The sequence below is a fragment of the Fulmarus glacialis genome, unplaced genomic scaffold, assembly GCF_000690835.1.
Source record: "Fulmarus glacialis isolate BGI_N327 unplaced genomic scaffold, ASM69083v1 scaffold6787, whole genome shotgun sequence".
In the NCBI taxonomy this organism is placed as follows: Eukaryota; Metazoa; Chordata; class Aves; order Procellariiformes; family Procellariidae; genus Fulmarus; species Fulmarus glacialis.
Window position 1 is genome coordinate 58,156 of NW_009222509.1, and position 20,521 is coordinate 78,676.

Consider the following 20,521-nt stretch of genomic DNA (forward strand, 5'->3'; position numbering starts at 1 on the left):
TTTGTATCGAGAGATGTTTTGTACTACTCAGTATTATTTAGAGCTAGAGAGAAATACCTGTAAAAGAAAAGATTTTTATGCACTCGCCGGATTCCCAAGCAGCAGTGGACTCTGTACAACTGAAAGGAAAATTTAACCAGCTAACTACTTGTTCATGTTATATGAAATCATGAGTTGTGCAATTACATGAATTTGGTAAGAATCAGGAGGGAAGTGATGAACATTGTATCTTGCAACACTTCCGATGGTATGACAGTTCCTCAAAACACAAGCGGCAAGGGAGGCAGCCCTATTTATAGCTATAGAACCATTTAAAATATGAGTCTTTCCATCTTCGCTGAGCCTGAAGACTATGAGAGAAAGATAAATGAGATAAAGACGCTTTGAAATAGAAGGTAGGTCCATCTTTGTCTTTCTGACTATTTTGTTTGCTGAGGTATTCACTGAGACTCTAGGAAGTCCAGGGCTGGAGGGCTGATGTCCCAGGCAAAATCTAAAAAGCTGTCAGAGAATTACATGGAGCTACGTTGAATTAAGTTTTTTGCAAATAAAGTATCTACTGCCTGCTAAGAAAGGTCCTAGCCACAGTTTTGATTTTCTTACTGCGTTCGGTACTGAATTTTTTGTATTGAGTGGCTAGACACCGCTCCTAGATCCACTTTTATGCATATACTCAAAAACATCCTTGAAAGTACATGAACTAATGCCCTCACCAAACTTACCGTATTAACCATTGGGTAACTTGAGCCGATTGATATTGCTGTGACCCATTTTGATATTTTCTGTTTGCAGCTGTTTACCCATCTGCTTGATGTCTGTTAATCCTAACCTTTGTATATAGCAGATAGATAAATAATCTTTAGACCTTAAGATAGCAGTCATCAAATATATATATGTAATGTTTATACAGTGCTCCCGAGACCACCAGCTTTACAAATCATCACACAAATTGTTTTGTTACAGAAAAGGACAACTTCTTTAACTTTGTTACTGTTTATTTGAATATTTCTCTGACTGCTTGAGAAGTCTATCTAATCTTTCTTCCCACCAGAACTGAGAGATGGTCAGATGGTGTAGAAGCAGACATACGAGCAGGTCAGACTAGACAAATTCAGAGGAGAATGCTTCATGCTGGCATCTTTCACCTTGAGCAAGTTTCATTGTTCTCTGTCTCCAAAGGAGGAAGAGATGGTTGCTCCTCTTGCACTCATCTTCATGACCCAGTGGATGCTGTTGATCACCCAGTTGTGTGTTGGTTGGCACTGCACAGACTGTGAGTAGAACACTTACATGGGGCAAACCTCCAAGGTGGAGTGTAACATGCTTCTCATTATGGGTAGTTGTGCTTAAGTTGCCTTCTGTCTTAGATGTGCTAGGTAGTAACCTCTGCACCCAAAAATCTGGGAACCAGTCCTGCCCCTTACTATTATGTGACACTTGCAGTGGAGATGCCAGACTCGCCTATTAGAAATTTGATGCTGAATCAGTGGAAAATGGAACTGAGTTGGATGAGCAGCATGAATTTCACTGAGGACACGTGTTCAGTGACTGCAGGAGATTTTACCGAGACTATAATGGTAAATTTGCTATGTAAAGTTTTAACACAGATAAATCATTACACTTTCTTCTTTTTCTTTCATATCCTTAAGTAACTGAAAAAAGTATCCTTGGTAGGAACCAGGTAGTCTCTGTTTTATCAGTCCTTTTTAGCTTTTGTTGAGACCTATCTTGATACTGAGGCATATCTGTCCTCTCTGACCATTCTTGTGAAATTCTTACCTTCAGAGGACTCTTGTGGAATCAGGGCCTTGATGGGACTGAAGTGTAAGATTGTCTCTTCTCCTGTTTTCAGAGGAACTTTGGTGAGAGGTATCTCACACTATGCAGATGAGAATTTTTAAGTACAAAGGACAGACTGAATTAAATACATGGGTCCTTACTGACTTACATGAAAACAAGACATAAGCATTCAGGGACATTGGAGATGCAGTGATGTGCTTGCCTAGGGTTGACTGGTGTGACACAGAAGCCTGTGAAGACACAATACTTCTGGAGTGGCCCTCCTGAAGGCTAAGCAGGTTCATACAATCATAGAAAAGTTTGGGTTGGAAGGGACCTTTAAAGATCATCTAGTCCAATCTTCCTGCTATGGGCAGGAACATCTTTCACTAGATCACGCTCAAAGACCCATCCAACCTGACCTTGAACACTTCCGACGACAGGCATCCACAGCTTCTCCAGGAAACCTGTTCCAGTGTTCCACCACCCCCATCGTAAACAATTTCTTCCTTAAATCCAATATAAATCTACCCTCTTTCAGTTTAAAAACATTGCCCCTTGTTCTGTCAATACACGCCCTGGTAAAACATCTCTCTATGTCTTTTTTCTAAGCCCCCTTTGTATATTGAAAGGCCACAATAAGGTCTCCTCAGAGCCCTCTCTTCTCCAGGCTGAACAACCCCAACTCTCTCAGCCTTTCTTTCAGAGGAGAGGTGTTCCAGCCCTCTGATCATTCTTGTGGTCCTCCTCTGGACTCACTCCAGCAGGTCCATGTCTTTCTTGTGCTGGGGACCTCAGAGCTGGATGCAGTACTCCAAGTGGGGTCTCACGAGGGCGGAGTAGAGGGGGAGAATCACTCCTCTGACCTGCTGGCCACGCTGCTTTTGATGCAGCCCAGGATATGACTGGCTTTCTGGGCTGCGAGCGCACGTTGCTGGCTCATGTCCAGTTTTTCGCCCACCAGTATTCTTAAGTCCTTCTCTACAGGGCTGCTTTCTGTCCATTCATCCTCCAGTCTGTATTGGTACTGGGGATTGCTCCGACCCAGGTGCAGGACCTTGCACTTGGCCTTGTTGAACCTCATGAGGTTTGCACAGGCCCGCTCCTCAAGCCTGTCAAGGTCCCTCTGCATGGCATCCCTTCCCTCTAATGCATCAACTGCACCACTCAGCTTGGTGTTATCCACAAACTTTTTGAGCGTGCACTCAATCCCACCCTCTATGTCATTAATGAAGGTATTAAATCGTATTTGTTCCAGTACGGACCCTTGAGGAACACCACTCGTTACTGGTTTCCACTTGGACACTGAGCCATTGATTACTGTAAGTCTTTGGATGCGCCCATTCAGCTAATTCCTTATTATCTAACAGTCCATCTGTCAAACTGATATCTCTCCAATCTAGAGGCAAGAATGTTGTGGGGGATCATATCAAAGGTCTTACAGAAATCCAGGTAGATGACATCTGTTACTTTTCCCTTATCGACTGATGCAGTCACTCCATTGTAGAGGAGCACTAGATTACTCAGGCACGATTTGCCATATTGGCTGTCTCTAGTCACCTCCCTCCAACACTCCAACATAACTTTCAGGGGTATCTGTTGCATGACTTTACCAGGCATGGAGGTGAGGCTGACTGGTCAGTATTTCCCAGGATCCTCCTTATAACCCTTTTTAAAAATGGATGGGATATTCACTTTTCTGCAGTCACTGAGGATTTCACCTGACTACCATGATTTTTTAAACATGATGGAGAGGGGCTTGGCAACTACATGAACCAATTCCCTCAGAATGCTGAGATGCATCTCGTTGGGCCCCATGGACTTATGTATGTTCAGGTTCTTCAGGTGGTCTCAAACCTGATCCTCTCTTATAGTGGGAGGGACTTTGTTCCCCCAGTCCCTGCCTTGAGATTCAGGGACTTGAGAGATGTGGAACGAGTGATTGCCAGTGAACACTGGGGCAAAAATTCATTGAGAACCTCAGCCTTCTCCATGTCAGTTGTCACTGGTTCTCCTGTCTTATTTACCAGGGGCAGTACACTTTCTTTGATCTTTCTTTTCTGACCAACGTACCTGTAGAAGCCCTTATTATTATTTTTTTTAACATTCCTTGCCAAATTCAGCTCCAGATCAGATCCAAACTTTTCATAGCAGACAGGAGATCTAGAACTCAGATTCTTGTGTAAATGGGTTACTTGAGAAGTGTCATGACTTTATGAAAAGGCAACTTCTGCTCCTGATTTAGTCTGTTTTCAGTGCTTATGCAGAGAAGACAGCAAGCTAAACATTTCCTATTTTGCTACTACTATGTTTGTTGAGCAAAACAGTTTTCGCTTTCACTGGCCTCTACAAGCTGCACAGATACTTCAAAGCAAGTCATGAAGTTGTACTCTTGGGATTATTCTTTTCCCCGTACATGTATTACTTCTGCCTTAGCTAAGTTCTCTTCCTCTAGAGCCCAAAGCTGTCTCCATCCATTTAGCCAATATTTCTTGTGCATCTGATTGGGTAGGTAATCTCCAAAATAAATTTGTTTTAGGAACAGGAACTGTAATAGGAAGGTATTGGTTTTGACAGTCTATTTTGCATGAGTAGACAGGGAGCTACACTACTGTGTCAAGCAAGATGTATACCACGTCTATGGTAAACATGAATGTTTCTACAGGTAGTTTCTAGAAAAGTCTGACAGCTGGGGACTCCTCTGATATTCCTATATCAGTAATCACAGATTTGAGTGGATTCATGTCACTCATTTCAACTATCTAAGTCCTCTAAGCTCTGACAGGAGCTACTAGAGAAGTACAGCCCCTGCCTGAAGGCAGTGTACCCACTGCATCTTATATGCCACTGTCTGTGTCTTCCTTCACCACTGCATAGACAGCGCACTTATATGACTTGCCCACATTAGGTGCTAGTTTTTGGAAAGCTAATGTTAGTGGAGATGAACCTCAAGCCAGCTCTTTGCCCAGGCAGTCATTTGTGGCGTATGTCCCTTTGTCTTTCAAAAGAGTGTAAATCACATTACAGCCATCTGTTGATTCTTACGGAAGCACATATGCTCTATTTTGAGGTGGTTCAATGATTTGGTGGACTATTGTGGACTATGGGTAGAAGGAGAGCAGAAACTGCTATTCCTAACACTTCCATGAGCTTTTCTGGAGAGAAGCACTGAACTCTTCACCTTGCACTGATAAAGGTTCATTACCAAAAACTTCTGGGAAGAGAGTTCTTGAGCCTGGGAAGACATCAGTACCTACTTCACTATTGTAGTGGTCCCACTGTTACAAATCAAGCACAAGCTTAAGCCCTCTCTACAGGGAATAGCACTGTGTAAACCAATAGATGAAAAACTAAAAAGTAAACTTTCTGCATGACATTTTTCAGGCAGAGAATATGAAGTGCCTGTTTGGAAACACCTTGCTTGGTGCAATCTTTTTAATTGTCAATTCTCTTTTAATTGTTTGTGCTAATATTTTATTGACTGCATTTGAATGTCTTTAAAATGTTATTAAAAATCCAAGTGAAACAGGTTTGTGGCTGTAGTTTTGAAATTCTTCCTTGAGAAATCTGACACAGTGTAACTCGTTGTGTAATGCCCAGCACTTTGCAGTGTCCCATCCACAATAATGGAAGGTCTGACAGAATTTACTCCTCTTTATATGAGAGGGGTAATATATATGAGACTGTTAAGAGAATGAGGTACAAGATCTGTTCATTTAAGCAACATGGAGTTGGCATATGCAAAATGGCACTACTTCCTGCCTCATCAAGCTCAAAGTATTTGCTGCTTCCTTATAAAAGGAGAGATAAGTAATCCTTCCTTTTAAAAGGTATGTTTAGTCTCCTTATTGGGTTTTGCTGGAGGTGGGGGTTAAGGAGTAAATTGATACATTTGTGATCAGGAAAAGATTCCTCATGTTAATTCCAGGTGAAAGAAGTTATCGCTTTGGAACACAAGCATCTCACAACTCTGCATCTACACTTCCCTGAAGTCTTGAAAAACTTCACAACAAGGGTTTCTCCCCCTCTTTGGAGTCCATAGGGAAGCTCGTCATGCTTTCCACTCATTTGACAGGGTGCTGAAGAACATCCTTCAAATAGAAATGCTACAGCAGGGTACTGAAGGATGACAGGCAAATGTTTCAGTTTGTGGCATTGTGGCACCAGTGTCTCCTTTTGAATAGGAACAATTCAAAGCACAGGGGTAGCCGCTTTAGGTGTCAGCCTGTACTAGAGCAGTGTAGGTTCCCCTGAGACTTATTCTATCAGATGCAGCTATAATCATATCTTTGGAGGATTTATCATTTAAATTCTTCATTGAATCTCTCAGAGCAAATATCTTCCAGTGTTACTACCTAAAATGAAGCAAGTCATTCCTAACACAAGCAATAACCAGCTGGAGTTGCAGGTGTCTCACATATCTAAGCGTGTGCCAAGATCCTCCAGCTTGGAGCAGTCACACGATTTCTCCTCATCACAGATACTCCTGTGTTTGCAGGCATGAATGGGTCGGCCATTGAAAATTTCTCCTGTGTGATTTATAATGTTTCCCTCATGAACTGCACTTGGCAGGCAGGCAAGGATGCTCCGGGAGATACCCAATACTTTCTCTACTGGCAGAACTCGAGGTAAGAAGGTCTGCTTGAGTCTAGGGAAGTCTGAATTCTCATTTGACACATCACACTGACCACGTTTAACTAATTTTTTTTTTTTTTTTTAAATCTTGCTGTATACAGATATGATGATGCAATGGAATGTGAGCTTTACATTAAAGACGAAAATGGCAGAAACACGGGGTGTAGATTCCAAAATGTGAGGATAGAGGTTGAAAAAGCTTACTTCCTGGTGAATGGGTCTAGCAAAGATTCCCCAATCCAGTTCTATGATGAGTACATTGAACTGTATAAAATTGGTAAGTAATTTCTTTCTGCTTTATTTTCATTATTGCATGAGGGTAGTAGAGCATTTATCCCTGAGAAGGAACCAAGTACCCTGTCTCACTTACAGTTGAAAGTAAGAGACTGTGGCCTCTTCAAGAAAACCTATACCCCAAGAGATCAAGTGATTTTAATTATTTTAATTCTTGGTTGTACCATTTCAGAAAAGCTCATGCCTCCATCAAATATTACTGTCAACTGTGATGAAATTAAAAAAACTATTCCCCAAGCAAAAGAGCAATGAGGGAAATTAGGCAAGAAAGCTCCATAACTGCAGCCTGCCTCAGATTCTTTAGCAATCTACCCTTATTGGTTTTAGGTCTTTCTCCAGCAAGGTCCACAGGACTTAGGAGATAGTACCTCTCCTTGCTGTCCTTTCAATGATGGCCGAAGACCTTTCAATAGGGGAGACTTTCCAGAAGTTTATCTGAGCACTGATTTCTCCTTCTCACTGCCAGTGGGGATGGCACACACCGACACCATACCCTTGATTAAAGAAATTAACACGTGTACAAAATACCCCAGGTTTTCATATGTTCTTTCACATGTGGTGCTCTACTTGGAAGCATCCTGTGCAACTTTTACTGTGGCAAAGCCTTTTTGGCAAAGTCCCACTGTTTTTGGTATTGCCTCCAAAACATGGACAAACAAGGCTTCGTTCTATAAGGAAAAGGAATTGAGCTGTAATATCACTCATGGCAGATGAAACAAGACTGTTCTTTGACCAAACAGCCTATCACAAATAAGCCAGGCCTGTCTCTAAATATTGATGTAAAGTAGCAGTCTAGCTGAAACTAAGGTTTCCTCTATCAGCCTTTTACCACCCTTTCTGTCATGAGGGCTGTCTTTTGCTGTTACAATAATCAAGTCCTTGGCGATGATCAAAATATAAAGGTCCTCATATTTTTGCTCACATCTGTGAATTTAGGGGAGATATGTGAATAAGTTGGCTAGATTCTTAAAGCTGAAGTGTCGTTCTTAAATTTGTATGGCTAATTTTTTGGAACAGGGGGAATAAACTGCATAGTTCACAACGCCAAGCAAGCAACACCTTCATGTTACAGAAGCATTGTGTGAGGAGGCTTGAAGAAAGAAATGACCTTTGGATTTCTTACATTAGGGTTAGCATCAGCTTGTTCTTCTGCAGTAAAAAACATCCTTATAAAAAGAAGACAGGACTCTACCTTACTCATCTAGAAAAGTAATTGGAGGGGGGTTGTATCTTTGCATGCTCCTAAGCCATGTTCCCTGGCTTAGTCCCTGTTTTTTCTCATCCTGGGGACAGGATTTAAAGAACTTTGGTCTTTCAATTATTTCTAACAGAGTTCCTAAGAAAAATAGATACAAATTATTATCTTTCTTCATAGAGGTGTTACTTGCAATTGCAATCTCTTTTATCAAAGCAAAAAGAGATCAAGTGATTTTCATTATTTGAATTCTTGGTTATACCATTTCAGAAAAGCTCATGCCTCCATCAAATATCACTGTCAACTGTGATGAAATTAAAAATGATTGCATAATTCAATGGCAACGACCCCAAATAAGTCATTCTAACAAAGACAAGTGTTTTAAATATGAAATCAACATAAAGTATAAGGTAAGAGGAATTTCTTCACCTACATTTAACATTAATACATGTTTGCATTTACCAATACACATGGATAGAAAGAAAAACAATCTCTCTTGTATGGTGTAGCCTTCCTCATACGTAGCACATATTCCTTTGTGGTTGTGCCTTTCAGGCACCCTGTTATACCATACTTTTTTTATCCCTGTTTTTTTATCCCTGTTCCCCTGTGTGAAATGTTGCTGGAGATGATACGCTGATTGACTGTGACTGTGTGGGACTAAGAGGAGAAGCATGGTTAATCAAGACTTGAACGTACCACAGCTTTGGCTGTGACAAAACTCAGAAAAGGCACTTCTTTCACTAAGACCTGTTGGAGCTGTCCTGGATTGGAGTCCCTCCAGTAGTGACTGCATCTCTGTGAAAGGGCAGAGCTTAGCTGTGAATATTGGACAGAGGAATGTGCATCCACTTAACAAGTATGAATTGATGGAAGTGAATGACATTTCTATATATATGAAATGTAAATAGCTTATCCAGATATCATATATAAGCGACACACCTGTTGGTCCAAGAGTTGAAGCTGTATAATGGGAAATGAATGTGAGAGAAAGCAGAAAGGCAGTGTGAACAAGCATAAATTACTGAGGGCATCGCTTAAGCTACTGAAAGTCAAATTCAGACCTTGGCTTTACAAGTCTTTGCAGCAACAGGGAAGGAGTGAGACTGCTGTGTAACTGTGCCAGAATTGCGTCAAATGACCACAGGGTGGCAGGTAGTGACTACAAAGGAAAAACCTGCCTGTACTACAACCAGATTTGGCCACTTAGTGGCTGATTGAAGGCATTCCCTAGATTTCTGTCATTTGGAACTTCTTAATCTGGATCTGGCTTGCTGTTTCATAGATGAGTTTTCTTGCAAGCCCAACTAACTGCTACAAAACTGCATTATTTCTCTGAATCCCTTGGCCGTTGGAGCAAAGAAAGCTTACAGAAAATTCTGTGTGACACTGGAATAAAAGTGCATTGCAGTAAAGCAATACACACTTCTTAAAGTCTTTTAAGATGCCTAAAGTTTGGTTTATAAAGAATATTCAATTCACACATAGTCTGAATTGCCTAGCATTTTTTAAATAATCATTAGCAGTTTTCATGTTACTAATTACGTCAAGGTCCAGCAATTACTGTATTGCAAAATTTATTGCTTTACCACTGACAGGTGTAAACTTGTATTGTTTTACTAATACATTATGACCAATATATGTTGTATTACAGTTAGTCTTTAAACTTTATTTTCACAATTGGAAATTGCTTGCATTGGGTGCAAACAAAAAAAGGATAACACCGTAAGTAACATCATTTCAGTCACATTTTTTCATGTCTGACACCGATAAACTGAATTTGCTGAGAATCTGGGATTCTTCTTCAGCGATGTTTTAAGTTAAGGCTTTATAGATCAGGATACCTGGGAAATCTGAAGGCAAACCTTACTGGTGAAAACTGAGCTAAGGTGGCACCAAATACCTCAGCTTTCCCATGTCCCTTGTCACTAGGTTCCCCCAACTCAGTGAGCAACAGGCCTGCATTCTCCTTAACCTCCCTTTTGCTGCCAGTCCACTCATAAAACCTTTCTTGTGTCAACTAGTCTCAACTCCAGCTGAGCTTTGGCTTTCCTGACTCCATTCCTGCATGTGCAGATGGTGTCTTTGTATTCCTCCCAAATCCCTTCTTCTACCTTCTGCATACTTCCTTTTTGTCTCTGAGCTCAGACTTAAGCTTCATGTCCTGCCATGCTCACCTGGCACACTCGCTCAATTTTCTGCACACTGGAATGGACCATTCTTGTGCTCTAAGGAGGCTGTCCTTGTAGATCAACCAGCAACTTTGCCCTCCAGGGCAATTTCCCTTGAGTACCAAGCCTGTGAGGCTTTCTCAAGCTGCCTGAAGAGGGTGTCATCTGCTTCCTTTTCTTGATCAGGAGATCTGGAACAAACACCTACTGTATTGTCACCTATGTTGGTCTGTCCTCTGATACCTACTCACAAGCTCTCTTACTGGTTCATCATTTATCCCAAGACAGGCACTCTTTTACGTAGAGCACAAGGACCAGGTTAGCAAGCCTGTTTGCAAGGACACTCTCACCCCACTTGGTGAGAAGCATCCCATGCCTGCTCAGTAGCCCCTCTTTCTCAAAAAGGGTCCCAAGGTCGTAGAAACCAAAGCCCTGCCTGTGACACCAGCCACTCAGACACGTGTTGACTTGCTGGATGAGTTCAGTTCTGCTCAAGCCTTTCCCTCTCACTGGAAGGACGGACAAGACACCATCTGGGCTTCCTGCCTTTCACCATCCCCCCGGTGTTCTACAATCACCCTTGAAACCACCCAGGTTACCCCTGGCCACATCATTGGTGCTCACACAGAAGTGCAGGAAGGGGCAATAGTTCAATGGCCAGACAAGTCTAGCGGTCCTCCTGCAGCGTCCTGGATCCTGGCCCCTGGCAAGCAATAGACCTCCATCAGGTCAGGTCAGTAAACTGGTGCCACCACCCGCTGCAGGAGGGAGTCTCTTAACTATCGTGCACATTTTCTCCTTCATTTTTTTAAATGCGATTCTCTTTAATAGATCTCTTCTTCCAAAATTTGCAAAAGACTGGCTGTCCTCCTGGAACTCTGCTTTCTGAAGTCTTCCATGACCTCATTGTTTTAATTTCTCATATATTATCTTAGTATAAACAGAAAAAAAGGGAGACTATATTGTTGCGCTTTCTCCTAGATTGATACCTGTGCTTAAGTTAGCTTCTTTACAGATTCTGGAAGCTGTCCTGTACAGCAGCATGCCTTGCAAACTCATGTTCAGGTGCCACATGAGCATGCATGCAGTTATTTGATAAAACAAGTTTGGATTCATTTCATTTTATTTTAAAAAGGAGTAATACAGAATGCAAAATAATTTAAAAATAACTCTGGCAGGGTAATGGAGATGCTATAGTCTGCAGTCATTAGTTGTGTGTGGTCACTACATTACATGGTAGTCATTACGGCTTTTCAGAAGAGATGGGTGAATTTTATTCTATCTATCAAAAATTTAGTTGGAGGACAGCCTAAAATATCTGTGAATCCATGTCAGTCGTGAATATTTTCATCTGAGGGAAAAGGAAACAATATTTACAATGTATTTGCAATTAAATATAGTGACATTTATTGTAAAATATAAACACTAGGTGTAAACTAAAAAGTTTATTTCACAAATTTTTATCTTTTTGTTTTTCCTGGTGCATGTAAGAATAAAGTTACAGTTTTCATTCAGGTCTGTTTTTTTCTTGTGTTTTAATTTAATCACCAATCTGAAATAAAATCTATTTCTCAACTCTGGCAGTAAGGAAAACAAATACTTTTCCATAGGAGAATTAGTTACAATATAAACTTGGCATTGTAGATGAATTATATATTAGATACTAAATGTTAGATAAATTACTAGTTCTTCTGAAAAACTGTCAAGCAGATAAGAAAGAGTAATGCAGAAAAAGGTGACAGTACATAAAAATGACTTGTTTTCCAAACACAAAACAAGCAATCATAAAAATAAAGGGTTTTTTTTTTCTCAATTTACCAGGATAATCCTGAGGGAGAAACCAAATATACTTCTATACAAGTAAGTCTGCTTGTTCTATTAATCAGCAATACATGTTAGTTTCATAGGCATTTGTGAAAAGTAAATAGTATGCAAATATCTTTAAATCAGTATATGTTCAATGACTTACGCTTTATGGGATCCTTATTTACAAATTTCATTAGTGTGTCAAACTGCTAAATCATCATGATGTATGTCATTTATTATACATTCAAGGGCAGAACTTTATTACTATTCTGTAAGTATTTTGAAAAACCTTCCATTATACATTATACTGTCCCCCTCAAATATTTGGATCAGAATTTGAAGTTACACATCAGTGACAGCAGAGAAAAGAGACACAGAGAAAACACCTCCTAGGAATTTAATTTTGTTCATGAAAAACAAAGACCACAAAAGTCCTTTGGGATCCTTTGGGATGGAGGGTTGACTCCGGGTACACTGCACCTCCTTTGAATCAGTGCAGCTTGCACATCCCACCTCTATCCTGAAAGTATCCAAGAGCAAGCATTTTTCAGTAAATTGTAGTAACACTACATATTGCAGTCTTCTACTTGTTTTACAGGTTTGGTTGGAAAGTTATGTTTTTCCTGAAAAGTCATAATGCAAAGATTGAGGAGGGTGATGTGCATGCAGACAGTTTATTCCTCAAATCACTCGATTCTAGCAGTATTGAAATGAGACAATGCAAGATATTTTTCGGCCTCTGTCAATGTGCCAAGGGAAATTATCAATAGATCAGACTACATCACAAGAAATTACAGGATATAGTTTAAAAGATAAAAAACTTCTAAACATAAAAAGTTCAGAGTAACAGGTTATTTTTTAAAGGAGATACACAGATACGTGCGTATTATATACATAATAAACATGCATATGTTTATTATTTGCTTTGTAACAGCAGTCTACTTTAACAAGCAATGCTCTTCTAGCCTTGTAAAAGTTTCACTGGTAAATGGCACTTGCATATTATGAACACCTAGACATGCAACAAAGAAGAACAGCTCTGTTTTGCTTTGTTTTAGGAAGGGGGGAATAGCCACACATTTCAAAGATCCAATACAAGAAAGAAGTACCTCTTGAAAATGAGAACAGCTGGCAGTGCGTGCCTCACGACCTCAGCCTGGGGAGAGTGGAGTGCACCTGTAGAGTTTGGTAAGAACGAAAATCCATGCCTTGGGCTACTCTTCCCCCCAGCAACGTCCTGTCTACCTCACACATTGCTGCGCATCTATGGGCAACCAGATATATAAAGGCTTGACAAACATTTTGTTTCCCTCCACATTACTGAGAAGAAGAGGAGGAAAAGAATTAATACATCTCTTAACAGTCCGACATTGGAAATCAGTACAAAAAGTTACACGTTGGCAACTGAAGTGCGTACCTGCTTACTGCAGGGGAAGGACAATGTCAATCCTTCCCAGCAGACGTTACCGCTAAGGTGCTAAATTAAAGAGTTTATTTTTATACCAAGTGAAACCTTTCAGACTGACATTCACCAGTCACCAGAGTAGATGTTTGACGCAGCTGTGCATCTATTCCTCTTTATTAGCAATAATCCTTTATGGCTGTTTTTCTTTCAGGAAATGAAGAAATTATTTCTTCTTCAGTATGGATTTTACTTGTGGTAGCAGTTGTGACTCTCTTAGTGGCAATCGCTGCAATTTTGTTCTGCAAAAGGTAAACTTAACTTATGTATTTATTTTATTTTGTGTGGGTGTGTGAAACATCTGCAGTTCTTAAACAAATAAGGTAGAGGTGTCTCTGTAGTATAGATAAAATTTTTTCACTCACACTGTAATAGAAATCAATCCAAATAAGTGATCCTGAGGCAAGTACTATAATGGTGATGCCCAAAGTCCCTCCCCGGCTGATCCACACAACTTTTTCCAGGGCCTCTTCTGTCAACATGGAAAGGAGAGCAATTATATGCAATTACTTATATTAACAATACAGCTGCTCTGAATATTTGCAATGTAGACTGTCTACGCGATAGGTTTTCTGATTTCTCGAACTGCTGAATTTATTGCAAACACACGTTGACTGTGCATATCAGTAAAGATTTTGCAATGTTCACTAGAATTGTGCTAGCAAACTGAATGTATCTGAAAGCACATAAGCTAAGCAGCTTACTTCTTTAAATAAACCACGTAAGTGAAACAGAAAGAAAAAGGATATTCTGTTGTATCATGCACTTTGTATAGAAATATACAGTAATTCAGAGAAAATACAGTTCTTCCAAGTTGTTAAAATTTTTACACCCTCTTTTCACTGGTTGTAGTGACTTAAAGAGCAGGAAATTGGGAGATCCTTTTCCTTTCAAAGAAGAAAATAACTACTAGTGAATCTTTAACCAAAAATGAAACTATTACCATCCAAATTCTTAGGGTTTTCTTGATATGTGCTCATTCTGTGCTGAGATTATGTATATTTTTCATTTCTCTTCTATCCTGGAAGAGGAAGATAAGAGCTGGTTCAAGGGTGCAATGGTTTTGACACATGACGGTTACTTAATTTTTCTTTTCTATTCCATTCCTTTTGATCTCCAGGACTGGCTGTTGGAAAGCAGCATTTCCACAAATCCCAGAGCCAAAAAATGCATTTTGTGGACTGCCTGATACAAATCCAGAGGTATGTTCTCTTTCTATTTTATATTAAATACGTGAAATACATACAAGACTCTATTGCAGGTATTTTTAAAATGCTAAGGAACTTAACACAGAGAATAACTCTTCTCTTTGCCATATTTTGAGGAATTACAAGAGAAAATCAGCAGGCAAGTTTGTTAAGGGCAGTCAAATGCAGTGCTCCTCCAGACTCAGGGGGTGTCCCGTTTAACAGGTACAGGGGCTGACGCTCCCATTGGTAGGTTCAGACAGCAGCGAGGACTGTGTGTTTTCCCAACACGAGGCACACACATGCACAAACACACACACAGAGGACACTAATGCAGCCAGCCACAAAGACCAGCATGGGTGCCTTTGCTGGCACCACGTCAACACCAACAGCAGTCACATAAACAGGGTCGCAGACAGCCTGCTGCTCCTCTCTGGCTGAGCAGGGCTGAAGTTTGCCAGTGAGACGTGCATACACCCTCACTCTCTTCATTCACAACAACCATAGATTTGCAAGTTCCTCACATTTGATCTCTGTGTCCGGACCCTGGGTCCCCCCACCAGGTCACCAGCTCTCACCTTTGGTCTCTCCAGGTGCAGGTCTCTCCTACTCACCCACTAGTCCAGCTTCAATGAAGTTCGCTAGCAAGTTAGACACACAGGATAGAAAGCAAGGTGACACAGAAAACAGTTCAAAATAGGATTTTGTAAGGTAACAGGACAGACTGCAGCGGTCACACACAGTGTTTGACCAGACCAGCATACCACCAGCAGCTCACTTGCGCCCTTTTCTTGTCCAGCAGATTATCACCTTATGTCCGGTAATTTCTCATGGTCTGTTCAATTAGCTAAACTTCAGGCCAATGTGTACTCATCTACTTTCACACCTTAGCAAAGTTAATCCTTTTGTATTAATTTGTTTGAGATGATTTGTGGTAACCTGCGTGGTGCATTGGAGAAAAGCACATTATCCCTGTCCACTTCCAGGCCAGTCAAAAATCATGTGTCAGCATTACAAAGTTGCTGAAATTTCACTGTTACGTCCAGCTAAGGAAAGCTTATCAGCTAAGAAACAAAGAAGTGAAATAGTTCTATAAAACATGCAACAAAAGTTGAAATACTCTCAGAATTGTGTGTAAGTAAGTAGAGGCTAACCTAACCTTGTGTATAAAACTAACAGAAGTTTTTATTTTCCTTTCAGCTGATGGAGAACAAAATTCAGTCAATAACATCTGAAAATGAAGAGATAATACTAGTTGCTGACCTAGTGAAATAACCAAGAAAAACTGAGGAATTTGAAAGTGCATTTCTTAGCTCAGGCAACTGTATATTCCTCTGGAAAGTCTGGAATAATATCTAGGCTTTCTTCACTTTCTTCCTTTTCTTGGCAAAAACTATAGTGCAGCCAAGAGAGAATGATAACTCACACGTAATTTTTTTTAAATGCCATTGTATTTGCTTTTAATTTTGGCTAACTTTAACTGTTTGGGTAACTTGTCCTTGTTGGATATCTTCTATTTTGTGAATATGATTGAAATATTTCAGCCAAAAAGTTTTAGTTATATTTTATTTTGTTTAAGGAAAAATAATGGGTTTGTCTCATATTAAAAAGAACAAGAATGAATTTATTGAGATGAATAAAAATTTTTAAAAAAATTATGTTGCCTGAATGCCATTGTTCTACTGTCAAGAACAGGCCTATTAATATTGAAGTTTCTTCAGATCTCTTAAAGTACACACAGGCAACTAGAAAATTGAGAATAGGATTGAAAATGGGCTGACACATTGAGCGGTGGCCTGTAATAAACAGGAATCTCAAAGGACAGAAGTATGTCTAAAACCCTAACTAATCCTAGAGCTAAGCGTGTTACTTACAAGTTAACAGATCAGCCACCATTAACGTGATATCAGCCCAGAATTTACTTCTGTAGGTACCTAGGTCTTTATGTCCTTACTGCTCACTTGCCTTTTTACTACTTTCATTCCTCTTTAACTTCTTAGCATTTTAAAATATCAAGGGCGTGACTCAGTTAATCTCTGTGTCCTTTTGTTCAAACAGAGGCCTTTACTACTCAGCTGGACAATAATTTTTCAGAGCCATAGAGTTAGGAGAAGGTATTGGGAAAACAGCCCAGGCTGTTGTTGAATGCAGTGACTGGTTATGAGTGACGCTCCTCAAGAATCAATACTGAGAGTCATAGTGCTTGGTACTGACAGTAACTCGGACAATGGGATGAAACGCAGCCTTAGCAAGACTGCGGATGACAGCAAACTGAGGACACTGCCTGATACACTGGAGGGCAGGCCTGCTATTCAGAAGGGCTCTTGACAGGCTGAAGAAATGGGTTGATAGGAACTTCCTGAAGCAAATGTAAAGCCAAACACCTGGGAAAAACTAATTGTGTGTATCCTAGAGAATGACTGACTGACAGGTCTGCAGAAAAGGCTCTGAGGTCCTGGTGGGCAACAAACTGAACACAAATCAGAAGTGCTTCCTTATGGTAGTGAAAACTATCCACCTACTAGGCTATACTGGGAGGAATGGACCCAGCAGGTCAAGGGCAGTGACTATTCCCTCTACTCAGCGCTCATGAGTCTGCACATGCAGTTCCGTGCCCAGATTTCAGCCTCCTAGTACAAGAAAGACATTGACAAACTGAGTAAGTTCAGCAGCAGGGCACCAAGATGATTATGGGGGTCTGAAGGAATTGGGATTTTTCAGCCTGGATAATAGAGGCTAAGGGGATCTTCTGCTGTCTTCTACTGCATGTAATGAAGACAGAACAGACTTGTCTGGGAGTTGTACGGTGTGAGGATGAGAGGGAACAGTCAACAAGTTGCAGCAAGAGAAAGTCCAATTTGCTACAAGGAAAAAGAATGATTTACAGGTGAGAGTGGTTGTATGGTCTCTGGAATGGTTGTCCAGAGAGGCTGTGAAATCTCCATCCTTGGATGTATTCAAAATACAACTTGACAACTGGATCTGACGTTGAAGTTGGCTCTGCTTTAAGTGGGAGGTTGGACTCAGTGACCTTCAGAGGTACGTTCCAACCTAAATATTTCTCTAAATATTTCTCTAAATGGCTCTTGTCAAAGCTGGTCAGTCTTTCTAAGTCCCTGTTGAGAAACAACGGTACCCATTTGTACACTTAAAGCAACTGGGAGAGCTGGAGTCGTACTGGTACAGATGCCTAGAGAACTACTGTGTAACACATGCCTCTTCCACTTGGGAATAGGACTTGACTCAGAAGGATCTTGTTTCTTGTCAGTGCTGAGCTGTCAGTTTGAGCCAGCACTTCTTTTTCTTTTTCATTTCCCGATTTCATTCATCCTAATATACAGCCTTAGGGTTAGGGCTTGGGGAAACATAGGAAAGCCCAGTATTGGAAAAGATGAGGAGCACAGGTAACTCATGTGTTTTGGTGGTCCCTCTGAGGTAGGAAAAGGAATAATGTCCTTCAGAGTCAGTTCTTCATTTTCTGTTTCACTGACAGAAGGGCCCTTTGTCTCTCATGAATCCCAAAAGGAGTACTAGTCTTTGCAGTCAGAAAGCATCATAAATTGTGATTCTTATTCAAAGGAGAAAGCATTGAGGTGTAGTAGCAAAAGGGGGGTGCTTAGGTCTTCTTATTGTGGAGGAGTGTAACCCATTTTGATAATACATTCATTTTATATATATGTAGGAACATGTTTCTCACCTTCTGATCCAGTGATACTGCAGACCAAGGAATTTGAGAATTATGCAGATCATTATCAGAAGGGGAAGGGACTAGTCTGGTGAGAACTTTTGTCCTTTTTAGGGTTCGGACATTTCCAATAGCATTTACAGTTCCCAGTATGAGGTGAGATACAGCTGGAGAAAGCAGTCTGAAGAGGCCTAGATTCTTCTGAACACTGGAGGGTTCTCAGACTTATGAAGAAGTATCATATCTGCACAATACAACAACTACATGTATTCTCTGGAAAGTGCTATACCTAATGGTGGGACTTTGAGACAAGCACAGACCTACATTTCTGTTTGAGAAAGATCAGACCCTTGTGCACAGAGCAATGGTTCATCTTGGAGGATGGGTACATTAGGTTTGGACCAACTGTTTTTTCCTTTTTCATTTTTTATGGGAAGTGTATACCCAACCTCTATTCTTACAGGTTCAATCCTGGAAAATATATAAGCTCCATCAAAGGTTTTCAGAAAAATATTTCTATTTCTGTTGTTGGTCACGGGTGTCTGACATGGCCTTACCTTGCCATAAATTCATTTGTATGGATGGAGCACTTTTGAAAGGACTAGCAACAGCCTTTTCAGATAAGTGATAAACATAAGGGAACCATTTCTAAAGAGATGTGAATCGGGATATCTTCTGGAATGCTGTCCTTGATTTAGGCTCTGTTAGGCCATTTTCCCAGAAGCCTGGGAGACCTAAGGTTCACTTTGCCATATTTCAAATTTGAGATTGTGTTCTGCAGGACAGGCCCTGCTTTAGTGTTGCTGGGTGGAGTAATGTAAAAGCCCTATTGCCTGTTTTCTCTGCTTAGAGCAGTAGTATCTAAATGTGGCAGGCTTGAGAGCTTCCACTCCTAAATGTTGGATTCAGCTGACCATTGCAGCCAATGTCTCCAAGTAAGCCTTAGAAAACTGTTATCATTTCAGCCCTTAATGTTCTTCTCTCTTCCTAATAACACTGGGCCAGGTTCTGCTAACACTTTTATTAACTCATAAGTGGTTACTCTTTCCAGTGCTAAATTGCTGGGTTTCTTTACATTCTTGCTTTGCTGGATCCCTACACTGAATTGCTCATGCAATTTATCAGCATAAGTGGTTTCAGTGGTCCTGCTGGTGGTGTCTTCCCTGTTCCAGAGGACAGGTGGAGTTCTGTCATGCTCAAATGATGCAACCTCCCAAGTCAAGCATTTTTAGACCAGACAGAAAAATCTTTGGAAATTTATCATGTAGCAACAGCAATATACAGGGGCATAAAGGCCATACTGTATAAAAGTAAAATGTCCAGCCAGCCAATCCAGCAAGTCAGCATGTTAGGATTTTTCTTCATCATGTGTACAAATTTATATTTTTGTACATTGCACACGAAATTGGCATTTCATCTGCCAATTTATCATTCAGTCACTCACTATTACCAGGTTATTGAACTTCCTCACAATCATCTTTGTTTTCTATTATCTCAAACTACTTGTAACTATTTATCCATGTGAGGATCCTCCTTTTATCTTAGGGCAACGTAGACTTTTCTCCTGGTCTAAAAATGAGATGTTGATTTTTTTCTCTAACCCCTTCGACTGGCACTTCATTTTGAGTGTGGTCTTCCCTCCCATTCCTCTTGAAGAAAAGTCCTAGCATGACAACATCTTTGAGAGATCTGTAGTACCAAATACTCACTGATACTTTCTGCTGTCACCTTACCTCCTTTAACAAATCTTTTAATTTTCCTTAATCATTTATTTGCTCAATGGTTTCTGACAAGATTCCTTTTTTGGGAAATGGTTTATTATTAGATTTCTTTTATTCCTTTTACAGGTTGTTCCATTAAAAAAAAAAAAAAAAACCAACACGTTCTTGGCCTGACTTATTGTGCTTTTGTATTTATCCTGTCAGAATTCACATGCTTTCCTGTTTTCCTTCTGTGGCGAGGGCTCCAACTTTTTCATAAATGCCTTCTTATTTTGCACAGCCTCCCTCACCCCTTTACTTTGCTAAGCCAGGATCAAGAAGACTTTTTTTTTTAAAGGGGCAAAACCCCCTACTATTTGATCTGTTTGTATTATGAATGGGACCCAAAGAATACATTTCAATGTTTGATTTAACTGTGTGGGAAGATACCGGAGTGGGCATAGCCATGTCTTTCATAGAATCATAGGATCATAGAATCATAGAATCATTAAGGTTGGAAAAGACCTCTAAGATCACCAAGCCCAACTGTCAACTCCATACCACCATGCCCATTAAAGCATGTCCCTAAGCACTTCATCTACACGTC

The 20,521-nt window shown here is 40.4% G+C and overlaps 1 protein-coding gene across 1 annotated transcript; it reads left to right on the forward strand.

Annotated features, from left to right (window-relative positions):
- Positions 1 to 1,188: 1,188 nt before the first annotated feature.
- Positions 1,189 to 15,804, forward strand: LOC104079426 (granulocyte-macrophage colony-stimulating factor receptor subunit alpha-like). The gene is given in 12 exon segments (XM_009581462.1): positions 1,189 to 1,273; positions 1,444 to 1,577; positions 2,488 to 2,492; positions 5,356 to 5,412; positions 6,004 to 6,057; positions 6,267 to 6,407; positions 6,516 to 6,691; positions 8,174 to 8,313; positions 12,939 to 13,068; positions 13,497 to 13,593; positions 14,463 to 14,544; positions 15,730 to 15,804. Coding segments are annotated over 12 exon segments (1,176 nt in total).
- The last annotated feature ends 4,717 nt before the right edge of the window (positions 15,805 to 20,521 follow it).